This window comes from Cydia fagiglandana, chromosome 24, assembly GCF_963556715.1.
Source record: "Cydia fagiglandana chromosome 24, ilCydFagi1.1, whole genome shotgun sequence".
In the NCBI taxonomy this organism is placed as follows: domain Eukaryota; kingdom Metazoa; phylum Arthropoda; class Insecta; order Lepidoptera; family Tortricidae; genus Cydia; species Cydia fagiglandana.
Genome location: NC_085955.1, coordinates 5,290,583 through 5,309,634, shown reverse-complemented (window position 1 = coordinate 5,309,634; position 19,052 = coordinate 5,290,583). Strand labels below are relative to the sequence as shown.

The following is a 19,052-nucleotide window of genomic DNA, read 5'->3' as shown; positions in this document are numbered from 1 at the left end:
AATAACTCGTAAACGGTGTCCCATAGCGAAATAGGTTTTTAAGAATAAATTATCTACATAAAATTTCCTCCAAAAAACATCTAGAACACTTTTCTCTAGGATCAATATTTCAAGCGATATTAAAGGAAGAAAGTTAATTACAATCAGTTCACAGGTCACTTTTTTTAGTTTTTCGTAAATAACTCGTAAACGGTGGCCCGTTGCAAAACAATATTCTACATAAATATTAAACATAAAATTGTCCACAAAAAAGGTTCTGTACACTTTTTCGCTACGATCAATATTTAAAGAGGTATTAAAGGGGGTAAGTTAATTATAATCAATTTCCAGGTCCCTATTTTTACCCGCTGCTTTGTCTTTTTAAATATTGATCCTAGCGAAAAGTGTTCTGCATGTTTCTTGTAGGAAATTTTACGTTTATTATTTATGTATGTATAAGATTTTTTTTTTCAAATTCAAATTCAAATAATTTATTTCGGAATAATTTATGTCCATAGTTGTTAGTAACAAAATAAAATAACTTAGAGCTAGCGTTAGTACAATTAATTAATACACACATAACTATTATCACAGACAAAACACAATTATACATAACCTAGTGAGCAATGCAAACGGTTCCAGTGCTCCTGGAAGCGCCCCTGCCATCTCTCTGCAATGGTGTTCAGTATGCTGTTTGGGCTGCCACTCAACCTCTTCACTAAGGATGCCACTCTTTTGCGCAAAATAGCGGCGAAGCTGTCCGTGTGAGCATCAGTAAACATCTGCGATGCACTACAAAATCGCGGCAACCCCAACAGCATCCTAAAACCATTGTTGTACTGGACTCTTAGGGCCCTGAGCGCCTTCTGCGTGTAGTTAACCCACAGGCTGCAGGTGTAAAAGGTCTGACAATATGCTTTAAAGAGCGTCACTTTAACATTCTTAGAACACCTTGCAAACCTGCGAGCTACCATATTGCATCTGACCGCCAGGGCCCTACGCTCCCGTTCTATGTCCAGGTCATCACTCATGGACTCAGAGACCCAGTGTCCGAGGTATTTAAAACGCGTGACTTGCTTCAAAGGAACGCCATTCAGCTTTACCTGTGGAACTGAGTATGTTTTGCTACCCGCCTTGAACACGAGCAGTTCGCTTTTTGTGACATTGTACCTCAGACCATGGGCCTCCGCGTACCTCTTACAAATGCGCAGCAGTTGGTTGAGGGCGCTGACAGATGGGGCCAGCAGTACCATGTCATCTGCGTAGCTGATGTTATTGACCATTTTTCCGTCAATTGAGCATCCGACCATGGCACTGCTGAGCTCATCCATCAGGCTGTTCACATACAGGTTAAAAAGACAGGGCGAGCTAAGCCCGCCCTGTCTTACTCCACACTCAAGCTTGTACATTTTTGGGAGCGAACCGGCCCATTTAACACAATTGCTCTGGTTTTCATACCAGTACCTAAGCACACTAATAAGCTCCCTAGGAACACTCGTTTCGGTCTCCAGTTTTGCCCACAATCTATCATATGACACAAGGTCGAAAGCCTTGGACAGGTCGAGGAAGCATGCGTACTCCTTTCATTATAGTATTGAACAGTATGCTTGAGACTCAATATTGCAGTTTCAGTGGATAAGCCTGCCCTAAAACCAAATTGAGCATCGTGCAGTTTGAGGTGCATCTTCAGTTGTTTTTCAAGCATACTGTCCAATACCTTACCAATAATAGTTCCTAAGGAGATAGGCCTATAGTTTCCGATGCTAGAGGCATCGCCACCCTTATTCTTCATAACCGGCACTACCACCGTTTTCATTAAATCACTAGGTAAGTATGAGTGACCTATACATAGAGAAAAGAACATGGCGAGTACCCTAGGAAAGTGTACACCAGCGCACTGGAGGTGTTCAATGCTCAGTGAGTCATGTCCTGGAGACTTTCCTCGAGTCATGTTCCTTATGACCTTTTCGACTTCCTTAGCCGAGAAAAGAATGTGCTGCTCATGTAACCTAGTTTGGCAGTGGTATGGTTTGCTCGCAGCTGGCCCCAGTACGGATTGCACTCTAAAGTTATCCTTAAACAATTCTGCTATCAGGGCCGGCTCGCTAACACCCTCAACGCTAAGCGGTAAGCTCGGCCTAGTATTCAACCTGTTGTTTTCCTTTCAAAAACTAGAAAAGTCCTTTTTTGAATGATGAGAAGCAATCATATCCATTTTTATCTGATCCTTATTGTCTTGACACCATTTTAGTTTAGCTTTAAACACTTTTCTAGTTTCACACATTTTTTGGTATATAGGCCCAGATTTAGGCTTACCACATGAGAACCAATATTGAAAGCTAAGCCGAGCCTCTCGGTGAGACTCCCTTACGTGTTTGTTCCAACCTGTAACGTATCGCTTTTTTAAATGATTTCTTCCAACCCCAGAATGTTGTTTAACACTCAAACGCGACGCTTCGACTAGAACATTTACAATAGACCCATATAGATCATCCAATATCTTTCTACAAGTACTTTTGTTACATAATTTATCGCTACACTCAGTTAAAGCGGATGGAAAATCAATATTTTTTAATTTAATGTTACAATAATCACTATAAATGGATATTTGATTTGAATTTCTTTCCCCCCATGTTGTATCACTACGGAGGTCACTAACCATTACACTAGGCTTTAAGATATCAAGATTACAGCGTAATTGCAATGGGAAATGGTCGGACCATAGTACGTCATAAAGGACATTTACACTGACTACAGACTGTCGCGCAGCCTGTGAACCTACACAGTGATCCAACCATCTTCCAATGCCATGAGTATCACTTACGTAGGTATGCACGTCAGAAGACAATCCAAGCAATTCTATGTCAATACAGACCCAATCATGTTCACTACAAAAATTCAAAACTTCGGAACCAAAACGAGCGCTCGGGTGCGCATTAAAATCACCTAGAATAAACACCGCAGCCGCGTCACATTCATCGGTAATAGCACGAATTTCACTTAAGCACTCAACAAAATCCGCTAAGATATCTAATGAGTCTGTTGGCACGTAAACACAGAACACTAAAAACGACCTGTTTAGTTGTACTACTTTTATAGCCGTTAGCCGCACGTTCTTACACTCTATAACTGACACCGTTTTGAATGTTGATTTACGCCACAAGATCGCCACCCCCCCATATGGCCTTTTTGCTATGAGTCATACTTTTCAAATTATTAACGAAAAAATAAAAACAAGGAACCTTAGAATTTATTATAATTAACTTTCCCTCTTTATTATCTTTTTAAATATTGATCTCTGCGAAAAGTATATTGAATCTTTTTTGTTCAAAATTTTGTGTAGATTATTAACGTCTAACAATATTTTTTGATATTGGCCACCGTTTATGAGTTATTTACGAAAATCTAAAAAACGGGACCTTAGAAGTGATTATAATTAAATTTCCCGCGTTAAAATCTCTTTGAATATTGATCCTAGCGAAAAATTGAACTGAATCTTTCTTGTAGGCAATTTTATGCCGAATACTTATGTGATAGAACATTTTTTGCTATGTGCCACCGTTTACGAGTTATTTACAAAAAACTAAAAAAAGGGACCTTTAATGTCAAATATCTCACTTCCGGTCAAGATTTCGATCGAGCAACCGGCAAATTCGGATTCAGCGGGGTCTAATTAGGTTAAAAAACCCGGTTGCCAAAAAGTAATATGCTTTGCCAGTCGAAATCGATTTTATGAAAAATATGACCAGTCTAATTACTATATATGTTCAGAATATTATTTGAATAAACTTAGGATAGGATACTTAGGATAGGAAATAAAATGTGTGTTTTTATATCTTAAAACCCAATTACTAAGTAGACTGCACATACATTAAAGTCACATTAAAATTCCATTTTGCGAAATAGAGATTTCAACCTTTAACTTTGCAAAAGTAGATAATTGAAATATTCTAAAAGCAATAAAAATAGATTAGGTTAGATTCGAGCTACAATGACATTTTGCTACAGTTGGCCTGGCCCAGTGAGCCAGAACTCACCCACTTATCCCTACTACTGCCATAAGCAGGTAATGAATTCCCAATGTATTAAGTTTAGGTTTAATAAATTATAAATATATTTTATTAATAACATAATAATATACAAATATGTATAAGCATAAAGTAATAAATAAGCCTACAGCTATTAATAATGTCCGTAATCTGTATAATCCCAAAATACGGATCCCTCGTATGTGGATGCTGCTTACATAATCTCGTCTGTCAAGGTGTTTCGGCAGGAAAGGCCTTGGCAGACTTATAAATTCCTGAAATTAGGGTTCATACCTACCGACTAGAATTGGTTTCATGGTGGTATCAGATGGGTTAGTGTACGGTAACCGATGGTCATCTTGTTTATAATCTCGTCTGCCAAGGTGTTTCGGCAGGAGAGGCCTTGGCAGACTTATAAATTCCTGAAATTAGGGTTCATACCTACCGACTAGAATTGGTTTCATGGTGGTATCAGATGCAAGGACTGAAAAACCGCAAAAGACCGGTAACCTAAAATAAAGGTATCAATTGAATAGGTACCCAACAGGAATGGTACCCGAATAAAACGGAAAAATACTAGTACCTAAAATAAAGGTATCAATTGAATAGGTACCCAACAGTAATGGTACCCGAATAAAACGGAAAAATACTAGTAACTAAAATAAAGGTATCAATTGAATAGGTACCCAACAGTAATGGTACCCGAATAAAACGGAAAAATACTAGTACCTAAAATAAAGGTATCAATTGAATAGGTACCCAACAGTAATGGTACCCGAATAAAACGGAAAAATACCAGTACCTAAAATAAAGGTATCAATTGAATAGGTACCCAATAGTAACGGTACCCGAATAAATAGAATTTAAAAGGTACCTTTTTGAAACGGTACCGTTAAGGCTAACTTTTTGAAGTAGGTAAGGGTACCCGACCGAAAAACAAACCGCACAATACGGCTGTCCCATATCAAAACCTAGTAAATGACAAATTTCTCAAAATTTGTTTTTATGTTATTTGGACTAGCGTTGAAAATGTCGGAAAAAATCAAATGATTTTTTCGAGATTTTATGAAATTTTCGTTTATTCCGTTTATTTCGGATTTTTAAAGAAAAAAACCAACCGACTGATAAGTATAATGATACAACTGTGACAACTGAACTGAATTGACACTGTCACCGATCCGATGTCAAATGTCGCCAGTATTGAGAAAAATAACCCCGAACTCCACCACCACTTCCACCACCACTTCGGGTTCAGTTAACCCGAAGGACGCTAACGGTTAACTCAGAAAAATAACCGATTGAAACCTGTTTAAATCGCTTTTTTCGTTTTATTCGGAAAAATTGAAGCGGTAAATCTCATGGTTTTTTTCTGTAAAAATCCGAAAAAAACGAGCCGTTTGGAAAGAAACGGGATTTTTTCCGGAAATTTTCAACGCTAATTTGGACCCACCAAGTAAGTCCTCACCCGATTACAAAGACACCTGCTCAAAAATCGGCATAAACAACGGAGATTTTGACACCTCCAAACCTAGTAAGTAGCATGTGTAGTGACGGTTTAACATTATAAAACTCAGCAAGTCACAAATCCCATATCAAAACCTAGGAAGGGACTGAGACATACTAGGTTTTAGCGTGGTTATCCAGCAGACTTACTAGGTTTTTGAACTGGGTTGACGTGCGGGGGCACTGCGCCTGCCCCATATTAAAACCTAGTAAGGGTTCAAACAGAATTTTACCACCCAATTACAAGAGCGTAATATGCTATAATTTAAACTTTAAAGTATGCTACTGATACAGATAAAAATAATTCCAAGTAGTTACCACCATCTCACCCACTAGGTATTTATCACCAAAGTTTGGTGGTAAATACCTAGTGGGATTTTTTTTTTCAGTTTTTGCAGAGGTAAAAAGTGAGAAAAACATCTCAGTTGTTACCACTGGTAATAACTTGGTGGTAACTAGTGGGAAAAACCCCGAAATGTCTTGAATATTGATAAGTGATACACCAGGTTCACACCTAAAACGAGCACTTACTAGGTAGGTATTGGAGTGGGAATATGTAACACAAAACATCGGTGCTCACGTTTTCAAAGTTAGTAAGGGGCATAAACGTGTATAAATACAATATTATTATATAATATTGATGTTGATATATGGAATAGTTCCTAAGTAGTTATTCATGTAGGTACGTTTTTTGTATTAAAATTTAAAACATTTTTTGAGGCTGACACATTTTATCTTGTTACGCCTTCTGTAAAATTTGGTCTGATGCACTTACTGGGTTTTGCTATGGGACAGCCGAATAATGGCTTGTCAGATTTACTTCCAAGTTCAAACATTTGACACATCACATCACAACGCCCATAGAATGTAAACGTGCATGGCTATTGAAATTATAAATAAAATTCCGTAATAATATAAGGGCTTGTCAAGTACTTAAATCAGTATTTCGCTTTTTTAAACATAATTTTGAATTTTTTTAGATCATATATATGGGCATGGCACACTGCGTCCGATTCGCACGTCGCTCCGAAGTTTGAGCGAGACAACGCTATGCGCGTATTATTATAGTGATATCCCGCGCGCACGTCGGGTCGTGCGAATTGGACGCAGTGTGCCATGCAAATAATATAAGTGCCATGCCCCATAATAGTAATAGAATATTTTACGATAATAATTTACCATGTATTACTAGTTACCTATTTCTTTTAAGCAGTGTTGTGACCGAGTCTGTAGTTTCAATTCATATGACATTTCCGTAAGTGGATAAAAATCGATTATAAATGTATAACAATAAACGATAGGTAGGTACATCAGGTTAACTACAATTAGTAATATAAATAAACGAAACAATGCTAACAAATAATACAAACATGCATAAATCCAAACACATTTCATGTGATGTGTTGCCAAGGCCAAGCGCATTATGTATAAAGCTTTTACACTAGAAAGTTATCAGATCCCGTAGTAGGTACCAAGAATTTTACTTTGTAAAAGTCCTAACTTCTTACTCTATAAAGTCAACATCTTGGTCAAACAGTAGGGGCGGGCCTACCTTCAAATGTTGATTAAATGCAAAATAGCTAGTTTTTTCCACTTTTTGTTACTTGTATGAAATGCATAATCGGCTCACAAAACACATTTCCACAATTACATTCCATGTATATACCTACTACGGGCGTAACGGGCGGTCACCGAGGGGGGATGGGAGGAGTTGTTAGAATTTTGATTTCATTTCGATTGATGTAATTTCAAAATGACGTTATCGGTCGGGAGCTCGCCTACTAAGGTACTTGAAACGGTGTCTCAAGTCTCAACCTCATCACTACAAACTTTAATACACAAATGTCAAACAGTATTCGGTTGACTGAATATTGACGACTCTAAACTCTGACTTGGGACTTTAGAATGATCCTTGGAACATGGCGGATCGTGCTGCAGACATTTATTTTTATTTTTAATGTATAATTTAGATAGCATATTATGCAGTGAATATTATGTTATGTGAGTGGGTATTATGTTAGTGCAAGTGTGACGGGAGCGGGGAAGTCAATGAAGAATTCTTCTGGAAATACGAATAAACAACCAATTCTTGGATATCATTCGGCGGTTCGTGGTCTCGGCCGCCATTACGCTTTGTACTGCTGCTCCAGCTATCCTCCAGTGCATCGTGAAGGCCTATCACCGTACATCATGCAATAATACTTTGTCATCATTTTTGAATTCTGCACTCCCTGAAACCTATAAAACGACACCCATGATGACTTTTATGTCAAAGTGCACGTCAGATTGGTACTGGTGACCACCTTCCAGCTCGATCATCAGACCCTGGGTATCACCTAGTGTCAAAGATCTTGTCGAGACGAATCAAACGAGCCTAAACACGAAGTGGTTTAGTTGCATGGTAGATTGGTACTGGTGACCACCTTCCAGCTCGATCATCAGACCCTGAGTATCACCTAGTGTCAAAGATCTTGTCGAGACGAATCAAACGAGCCTAAACACGAAGTGGTTTAGTTGCATGGTTGATTGGTACTGGTGACCACCTTCCAGCTCGATCATCAGACCCTGAGTATCACCTAGTGTCAAACATCTTGTCGAGACGAATCAAACGAGCCTAAACACGAAGTGGTTTAGTTGCATGGTTGATTGGTGCTGGTGACCACCTTCCAGCTCGATCATCAGACCCTGAGTATCACCTAGTGTCAAAGATCTTGTCGAGACGAATCAAAAGAGCCTAAACACGAAGTGGTTTAGTTACATGATTGACGACACCCATGACGACTTTTGTGACAAAGTGCACGGCATACATCTTGGATTCCAAAATGGTCGGGTTAGCAGGTCCAGGTCCAGGTCTGCTTCGAAGTCCTTAGGCAACTGTATTTTTTTGATTCCATACAATATAATTGAGACACGCGTACCCTCCCCGCTCTCGCGAGTGACCGGTTAGAATTAGGGTATCAGATCAAACGCGATAAGGTTTTTTTATTTAAAGGTACCGTTTGGAGGTAAGCTTTTATTTAACGGTACCGTTTGGACTAAAGCTTGTTTGGATACCTAAACTATTGATACCATTACCTGAATGCTATTTAAACGGTCGGATACCTTTAAACATATCCGTATAGGTACTTTTATTTAACGGTACCGTTTGGACTAACACTTATTTGGATACCTAAAGTATTGATATCAATATGGAATGCCAGTTTAACGGTCGGATACCTAGAAACAAAACACGTAAAGGTACTTTTATTTAACGGTACCGTTTGAACGGAAGCTTGTTTAGATACGGGTACCGATTGATATTGGTACCGAAATGCTACTTTTAACGGTCGGGTACCTTTTCAAAAGACCGGTCAAAACCGTTTTTAAAGGTACCTTTTCAGTCCCTGATCAGATGGGTTAGTGTACGGTAACCGATGGTCATCTTGCTTATAATCTCGTCTGTCAAGGTGTTTCGGCAGGAAAAACCTTGGCAGACTTATATATTTCCAAAAGGGGGGTCCATACCTACCAACTGGAATTGGTTTCATGGTGGTATCAGATGGGTTAGTGTAGGGTAACCGATGCCGACCTTGCTTACATAATTTCGTCTGCCAAGGTGTTACGGCAGGAAAAGCCTTGGCAGACTTATATATTCCTGAAATGAGGGTTCATACCTACCGACTGGAATTGGTTTCATGGCGGTATCAGATGGGTTAGTGTACGGTAACCGATGGTCATCTTGCTTATAATCTCGTCTGCCAAGGTGTTTCGGCAGGAAAAACCTTGGCAGACTTATATATTCCTAAAATGGGGGTTCGTACCTACCGACTGGAATTGGTTTCATGGTGGTATCAGATGGGTTAGTGTAGGGTAACCGATGCCCTGGCGAGGTTGCGGAAGAGTACTTCGGCGTTCCTGGGACCTCGCCGTATAGCAGCGAGGCGGCAACAGAGGGGTTTTAGTGGGTAAACCTGGGGTCTCATGAGCCCACAACAGGGAGTCCCACATAACCATCCCGGCCCGTCCCCGCGCCGGGGTGGTATGCGTAAAGCATTTCCCCTCTTGAAAAAAAAAAAAAAAAAAAAGGGTAACCGATGCCGACCTTGCTTACATAATCTCGTCTGCCAAGGTGTTTCGGCAGGAAAAGCCTTGGCAGACTTATATATTCCTGACATGAGGGTTCATACCTACCGACTGGAATTGGTTTCATGGTGGTATCAGATGGGTTAAATTAGGGGTCCCGTTGGCCACCTTTGAGAGCGTCTGCCAAGCACTTCCGGCAAAAAAAATACTGGCAGACTTCGCTTTTATGTGTCTACATGTAAATTTCTAACTGCTGCCATAACTATTATTTCGGTATCAGATGGGTTAAATCAGCCCCCTTTTTTCGCACCGGAAGTGGCCTTCTTTTTCGTACTTTCGGCAAGTTCCGCCGTGGCAGACTATCGAATTCGGACTTAGCATCACTTTTATGGGAAACCATTGTGCATTTCATCGTGGTATCAAGTCGGTTAGAAAATTTGCGGCCGGCTCTTCTACTACACGTATGAGGCGTGAATGTACAAATGATTCTGAGTAAAATGAGCCCAAGTAGTCAATATTTTGAAGACATGAATGAAATGTACACTTTTTTTGGAAAACGCTCGTTTACTATTCCTGTATCTTTAGGTATCTATTTAAATAAAAGTAAACAAAATCTACCCTCAAATGGCTCCTTAAGCCAGTTGTGGATCAAATAATGTTGGTTAAAGTCAGGTCGTTCAGTGACAGATCCAGGCAGTATTATATTGGACTTTATGGTTGACTGGTAGAGAATGCCTCAAGGCATTAAGTCCGCCATTTGTACATTTTGTTATCGTGCAATAAAGTTTAAATAAATAAATAAATATATTTGGTTGGTTAACCAATAAATCTTATAACTATCCGAAAATGTATTTTTTTTGTTTATTACTTTTATTTCAATACCTAAAGATACAGACATTAAATACTGAAATATAATTTAAATTCAATAACCTTGTTCCATTGAAATTGACCGCTATATCGGTCACTCAGTCAAAACTAGTTGTTTACATTATAATCTAATCAATCTTGTTTACGGTTAACGTAAACCGAATTTGTAAATATACGTCATTCATAACATACGAGTTGCGTGTTTACTTGTAGTGTATATCGAGCAGAGGGGCTAGGAATACAGGATGGGTTTTCCACGAAGAATCGTTTTTAATCCAATTATAAATGAGTCAGCAACTTTGGCGGGTACCGTGAGGCGTGAACCTTAAAATTGGACGATCGTATACGTATCTATAGTTCGTTTTTTAGCATTAGAAGTAAGGTAAACAAACAATCTTGATGTGTCTTTTAATTGAAAAAATATGTTTCGTCAAATATGTAACAATTATGAATCTAATACGATCATTTATATCCTTCTGCTTTCATAAGTAATAGTTGATGATTTTTAAAGAGCATTTTTCAATTTAGAGACATGTCAAGACCGCTTACCTTCTTTGAAGTTCTTTCTAATGCTAAAAAACGAACTATATAATTATAAAGCTATTGTAAGCTATTGGCAAGAGGGATTAACTGTTATTTTACGTAACTATATTTCTGAGCGAAGTGTTTTAACTGTCTATTTTAGTTTTCCACGCAAAGGCCCTTGTACAAATATCTATCTGAAACTAGAATAGATTATCGTATCCAATATCTAACATATTGACAGTAGGTTAATTTTAAACCCCGACATCTTGTTCGGTCTTGACTTGACTACTAGTTACAAAAGGTATCCAAGAAAGGCAAAGTTCTCTGAAATTTCGCAGAAAACTTACGTTTCCTCTTCTTCTTCCTCGCGTTATCCCGTCATTCTGCCACGGCTCATGGGAGCCTGGGGTCCGCTTGACAACTAATCCCATGATTTGACGTAGGCACCAGTTTTACGAAAGCGACTGCCATCTGACCTTCCAACCCAGAGGGTAAACTAGGCCTTATTGGGATTAGTCCGGTTTCCTCACGATGTTTTCCTTCACCGAAAAGCGAATGGTAAATATCAAATGATATTTCGTACATAAGTTCCGAAAAACTCATTGGTACGAGCCGGGGTTTGAACCCGCGACCTCCAGATTGCAAGTCGCACACTCTTACCGCTAGGCCACCAGCGCTCCCAACGTACAACGTTTCCTATACAAATATATGAAAAATATGAGAAGTTTCAGAAAAATTTCCATGTGCAAATATCGCAATTTTGGAAACTTTCCAACGGCACATCAGTAGTCTTTACGAATCATCCTGTAGCGTAACCATCTTTGCGTTGCGTGCTAACCTACAATTTGGAAACAAATGTAAATTACAATCAACCTTGCGTGGTTAGTGTTAGGGGTGCTTTTGGAATGACAGGGTTATGTTACCTTGAAAGGGGTGTGGCTAATCTAAAATTGGAAATTTTCAATTCATGGAAAATTTAAACAATATGTTTACGTTGAGTCTGAAACATAGGGGTAGGTAAAGCTCTAGTTTCCTAGGATAGCGGTGCCGTCATATGGCGGCCGTCTCCATACAAAATAATACGTCTAAATATGGATGTCGTAGTATTTTGTATGAAATGAAGAAGAAGGATATGATGTCACGATCCTCAGTATTGAGGGACCGACTGAAGAAGAAGAAGTATTTTGTATGGTGATGGCCGCTATATATCTGACGGCACCGCTATCCTAGGAAACTAGAGTTTTACATAGTGCTTTTTTAAGATTTCGATCATTCGTAAAATGAAATACTGACAGAATGTTGTTTTCAGTTAAAATAGAGCTAATAATAATATCGGTGCACTTTTCGGCTTGGCCTGAGGGAGTGAAAGGACAAAAGGAATATATAATATTATAGGACATCAATAAAGGATGCTGCTTCAGATCTCATTTTTATAAAAAAACTCAAGTGTTTCCTGATCCAAAAGGCGTTTTATTCGGTCAAGGAATTCCTAGAAGGCTGACGAATGTTAAATGGAAAGCTATTATTATTATTCCCAACGTATTGGAACGGGGTATAACTATTTCATTGACAATTTAATTATTACTATTTTCCAATGTTATAATGATATGTACATTTTAATTGTATATATTTCTGACATACCGAATGTAAATTACGCATCTGTATTCTGTGACTATGTATGATCAATACAAATAAAGAATATGAATATGAATGCACAAATTGACTAAGCGCCACAGGCAGCTCAAGAAGGCTTGTGCTGCGGTTGTGTGGGTACTAATAATAAAAACACCAGAGGGCAAGTGCGTTGCCAGCCTCTAAGATGGGTGTACGCTTTTGATGGTCTCACACTTTACTATAGAACCTCTAACTGTATTTCATTGTCCACAGCTCAACAGACCTCAACCAGCAAGTCCAACACTGGGACCTCTCCCACGACACAGACATCAACTATCTCCCCAACACTCCCGCCAAAGACCGAGACGTCGAAATCTTCAACAAAACCAAAAATTTTGAAACTAATCTAATTAGAAGAAAACGAGATGCTGAAGATACCAATCAAAGGATGAAAAGAAATGTCAGTGTAGATTCTACGACGAGAGGAATAGATGTTGACATGGATTTTTACAATGTTAAAGCTGATTGGGGTAAAATAAAGATTGACGGGCTGAGAGTGGAGGAAGCCGATAAGGATCCGAAGATTGTGAATGGGATACCTAGTGTGCTTTCCGATTCGAAGTTTACGTTGAGGTAAGGTTTAGATCTTCATCATATCAGCCAGAGGACGTCCACTGCTGGACATAGGCCTCCCCCAAAGAGTGCCACAATGACCGGTCTTGCGCCACCCGCATCCAGCGGACTCCCGCGACCTTCACCAGGTCATCGGTCCACCTTGTGGGGGGTCTACCCACGCTGCGCCTTCCGGTGGTTTAGATCTTATTGAAGTGGAACTGTGGATAAACCCCTTGACAAAAACCTCTATATAACACTTTAAACTCTCGCGTTTTGTACACATATTCAATTACACAAACGGGTCTACCGCGATATAATTTCATTGTTTTTACCTTTAATTCCGACGTTTCAGCTGAGTTGCATCAGCTGTGGTCACGGAAAGACATCGTGTGGTCGGAATTAAAGGTAAAAACAATGAAATTATATCGCGGTAGACCCGTTTGTGTAATTGAATATAAAAACCTCTATATACCAAGGGTCTCTATTGTTCCCCTAAAACTAAAAGGTTTAAGTCATAATGTATTGTTTGTCCGCATTACGTATTAACTTTTTTGGTTCAGAAACTCGTAACTTTTCAGGATTGCCATAAAACAAACCTAACCTGACCTATCTATAGGATAACCTTACGAAAATCCTGAAAGTTAACTGTTTCAGTTTTACGAGTAAGTCTGATGATAATAATTATAATGGCTTAAAACTTTATGTCAAACAAAGGGGGTAATAAACTTTATGTCAAACAAACCTCCATATACACCGTGTTTTTTTTGATTTCCGTTAATTTCAAGGGTGCATTCCGGAGCTTAAATCAAGTAACTTTCTCAAAGACACCGGTATTCTAATTAACTCCATTTAGGAGATAATCAATAATTTATTTTTTTCCTCTAAGGTTTCTACAAGTGTGTACACTTGCCTTAGGGCCGGTTTACATATTGATTAGTGTTTAGAATCAGTTCATACATTTGCTACTAAACTTAAGTACAATCTCGGTCGATCGATGTACGAAATGACATTGATATGTCACAGACTTCAATTGTTTGGTTGAGTTAAATGTAATCCCCATGTTTCAACAACGCTATATGCTACATTTAATTACTTTTTAAACTTATTTTTTTTTCTAAAAAAAGCAAAAAAAATTTTTTTTTGAGATATTACTATGCCATTTAGTTCTCTTAAACGTACTTAACCATACCCCGAAGTTAACGGAATTCAATAAAAACACGGTGTATAACACTTTAAACTCTCGCGTTTTGTACACATATTTAATTACACAAACGGGTCTACCGCGATATAATTTCATTGTTTAAACAAAAACAAAACAAAAAACAATGAAATAACAATAAAAACAATGAAAAACAATGAAACAATGTTTGTTGTAAAAACAATGAAATTATATCGCGGTAGACCCGTTTGTGTAATTAAACCTCCATATACCAGGGTATATGGAGGTTTTGGTCTCCAGTTGAGGCCGTTATGCTCTGGTTTCCTAGGATAGCGGTGCCGTCATATAGCGGCCGTTTCCATACAAAATACTACTCATCCATAAATATTTAGCCGTATTATTTAGTATGGAGACGGCCGCTTTATGACGGCACCGCTATCCTAGAAAAACCAAGCCATACAGAAATGTTAATGTCTTACTATTTAATTTGCCGCTAATGCTGTATGTGTAAGCAACCAACCTTACGGCTTGGCCACGACATTGCGCGACTGGCTCGGCTAAGGCGACAACCACAGCGATCGGACCTTTCGTTCCCACCTATGGTTTTCGTCATAGCCGAAGCCAGTCCCAGCGTTAGTCCCTTAGGCCCACTTGCACCATCCCACTAACCCGGGGTTAAGCGGTTAAACCGTTAACCCACTGTCAAATAGTACTGGTAACCAATGGTAACTCTAGCTGTAACAAGTTAACCCCGGGTTAATGGGATGGTGCAAGTGAGCCTTAGTAAAATATACTTTGCAACATTTAGCTGAAGGTTGAAAAAACTCCCCGCGTGTCGCCGTCACGATACGACACAAACGCTTGTGTCGTATACACGGTGTAACATGAGTTAACCGAATAATTTTAACAGCGTATTGCTGATCATATTTAGAGACAAAAATGTCCTATAAACTTTTTTTTTTAAATACCTAGTTTCAGAGATAATATTAATTTAAAAATAAACAAGTTTTTGTTGTTACATAACGTACAATGCCTTTTTGATGGTAATGTTGCTGCTATGGGACGTAGTCTAAATATCCTTATTGATAGATGTCAAAAAGTGACAAGTAACACTTTGCAAAAAGGAGGTTTTACGAAAAAAAAATGTAAAAATCAATTTTAAGTGACAGGTTTACCAATAACATTTATTTTTCATGTACAGATACATTCAAAAAATTAAAAAAAAAACTATAAAAACATTTTTTTTGGCGAAATTGACCTGAACTCATATTACATTTTTTCCTTCTTTTGACCTCAGAAATGCGTGGTTTAAATTGTTCGGTTTCCTCATGTTACACCGTGTATTATCTGCCTGTAAATTTCGTTGGTTTGTCCGCAGATTATTCGGACAAGGCTTCACCGCTCGCACAGTGATCGCGTTCACTGAGGAACCCCTGGAGTACGGGCAGCCTTGCAAGTTTCTCGTCAAAAACGGAGAGTACATGGTAAGTACATACATACATATGTATAATCACGCCAATTTCCCGGAGAGGTATAGAGTTCGCAGGTTTCTAATAGAGCCCGAGCTAATCCTATTGTCTATTGTTAAGTAAAATCGCTCGTGCCACGTGCCACAACCACCTGCATAAAAACCTGCGTACTTCGGTTACTGAGTGCCGGCGAGTCGAACACTACAGAACCAGTCTAAAATGTGTCATTGAGATGCGTAACAAAGGCGCGTTATCGGAGAGCGCACGTACACTGGTTTTTTGAGCGTTGGACTAGCCCGCGCTCAGGTGCCAAATAGAATAAATATGACCCTTTTTGCAGGTAAGTAGCACGTGCGGTTTTACTTAACAATAAATAGGATTAGCCGCCGGGCTCTGTTACAAAGCTACGAACTATAGGCAGAGACCACGGATTTCCACTTGCACAAATATGCACCTGTTCCAAAAACAGCAAAATGGAAGGTTAAAAAACAAACTTCAACTACCAGCACCAAAACTAGAACTATTCCGAAGCAGCCCCCTATATTCCTCTGCAAAATATTACAATAATCTTCCAAACTACATTAGGTCAGAAGAGAAGGACGAAAAGTTTGCAAAAAAGTTGAAGGCATTTCTTATTAATAAAAACTATTATATAGTTGACGATTTTTTAAATGATTCCGATGTTTGTAACTTTGTACCAACCAACAATGTAAATAATTATAATTTTTATTAATATGATATTTAATAGCACTAGTCCTAGTTTTAAGTTTTAACTAACTGCCATACCCGTTCCGGGTCCATGAGATACGTTTTATGTTTTAACATCTTGTAATTACCATGGTGCAATAAAGAAATATGAATATGCTACGATCCTGGCATACCTCTTACACATGACATTTGACATGGTAAGTGATTAGACGAATCAACCGTTTAGTGTCACTCGTTACGGTTGAGTTAAGGAGATATGTATTGGTTACAAAAGCCAAACAATGTTTAAAATGAGACTCTTAGAAATATTGTATATTTCAACCGGATGCGACCGTAAGACGACTTGAGACAAACAAGACCTAAGTATCTTCGCGCGCATTAATACACGATTTAAAATGTGGAGTGACGTCTGTTCTTGCCCTATCCCCTCTGTTCCTCAATGACAATATAATCGTTTACCAGGTTATCCCGGAATCCGTAGAGAAAGACCACGCCTCAGCCCTCTTCGAAGTGACCGCACCAGCTCACATAACAGACGGTCACCTCTACATCTGCGCCAAAAACCTCCGTCCAGGCATCACCAGTCCTTCCAAAGACAAGGACAACCACTTACACCAAGGCACGGAGTCTTGGAAGCGAGTGGCTATCCACCAGAAGCTGCTACCGCTCTGGGTGACTCTGACGCTGGTTCTGATATGTCTGACGTTCTCAGCGCTGTTCTCCGGCCTGAACCTTGGGCTGATGTCGCTCGATCGCACGGAGCTGAAGATCATATCCAACACTGGGACGGAGCAGGTCAGTCATATAGTGTGCAGGCGTATAATAAAGCTGTCTCTGTCACACTTTACTGATAACCACTTCTACAAAGGCATGGAGTCTTGGAAGCGAGTGGCTATCCACCAGAAGCTGTTACCCCTCTGGGTGACTCTGACGTTGGTTCTGATATGTCTGACGTTCTCGGCGCTGTTCTCCGGCATGAACCTCGGGCTGATGTCGCTCGATCGCACGGAGCTGAAGATCATATCCAACACTGGGACGGAGCAGGTCAGTCATATAGTGTACAGGCGTATAATAAAGCTGTCTCTGTCACTCTTTACTGATAACCACTTCCACCAAGGCACGGAGTCTTGGAAGCGAGTGGCTATCCACCAAAAGCTGTTACCACTCTGGGTGACTCTGTTGCTGGTTCTGATATGTCTGACGTTCTCGGCGCTGTTTTCTGGTCTGAACCTCGGGCTGATGTCGCTCGACCGCACGGAGCTGAAGATCATATCCAACACTGGGACGGAGCAGGTCAGTCATATAGTGCTGGTGTGCAATAGTGCTGTCTCTGCCAGTCTTTACTGATAACCACTTCCACCAAGGCACGGAGTCTTGGAAGCGAGTGGCTATCCACCAGAAGCTGTTACCCCTCTGGGTGACTCTGACGCTGGTTCTGATATGTCTGACATTTTCGGCGCTGTTTTCTGGTCTGAACCTCGGACTGATGTCGCTCGATCGCACGGAGTTAAATATCATATCCAACACTGGGACGGAGCAGGTCAGTAATACAGTGTACAGGTGTGCAATAGTGTTGTCTCTGTCACTCTTCACCACCAATACTCTGAACCTTGGAAAAGAGTGGCTATCCATCAGAACCTGCTGCCGCTCTGGGTGACTGACGCTGGTTCTGATATGTCTCACGTTGTTGGAGTTATGAGCTTAGACTTACTTTGTGCCTAGATGTGAATGCAGAAAGTTTTTTGTTTGACGTTTAAATAACACTTGCACTGCGTGTGCTATCATAGTCGTTGCAGACTTATCTTGGTTTAACGACTAATAATTTTAATTTGTTAACAGGAAAGGAAGTACGCAAGAGCCATAATGCCGGTCCGTGACCATGGAAACTACCTTCTCTGCTCCATTCTACTCGGGAATGTGGCTGTCAACTCCACCTTCACCATACTTCTCGACGAGCTGACTTCTGGACTCTTCGCTGTCATCTTCTCCACGTTGGCTATAGTGCTGCTTGGAGAGATCACTCCTCAGGCCATCTGCTCAAGGCACGGGCTGATGGTTGGGGCGAGGAGCATCGTCATTACTAAGGTTAGAACCCTAAAAATCCCTCACCTTCCTCAGACAAGTGGCTCGACGAGCTGACTTCTGGATTCTTCGCAGTCATATTCTCCACACTGGGTATAGTGGGTATAGTAAAATAATTAAAAATGGCACGCTTAGTCCGACAAGAAATTGTAGAAAATTATTGAAGGCGCCACTTCCTACGTAACTATTACATTTTTGATCTAAAATGCTTAAGGTGGTTCGCCTAGGTTACTCAAAACTTAACTCTCGCTAGATGGCACCACTTTTGCAAAATTTCAGATTTAATTTTTTTGTGAAATGGTCTTGGTTTTTGTATACTTAAAAGTATGTTTCGCGCACTCTTTAAGTAAATATTGAACTATTAAAATAAACATTGAATACTTCATTGTGCAAAAACCACCTTTTTAATTCGACGGAGTGTTGCTGTCACGCTTTTTCCTA

At 39.7% G+C, this 19,052-nt stretch overlaps 1 protein-coding gene across 1 annotated transcript in view; it reads left to right on the top strand.

Moving 5' to 3' along the window:
- The window catches only part of LOC134676164 (unextended protein), a 304,119-nt gene that overhangs the window by 19,554 nt on the left and 265,513 nt on the right, over positions 1-19,052 (top strand). Inside the window, exons 2-5 of the mRNA XM_063534448.1 lie at positions 12,852-13,211; positions 15,731-15,836; positions 16,992-17,324; positions 18,369-18,614. Coding sequence (XP_063390518.1) covers positions 12,852-13,211; positions 15,731-15,836; positions 16,992-17,324; positions 18,369-18,614 — 1,045 coding nt within the window. The remainder of the gene's footprint in view (positions 1-12,851; positions 13,212-15,730; positions 15,837-16,991; positions 17,325-18,368; positions 18,615-19,052) is intronic.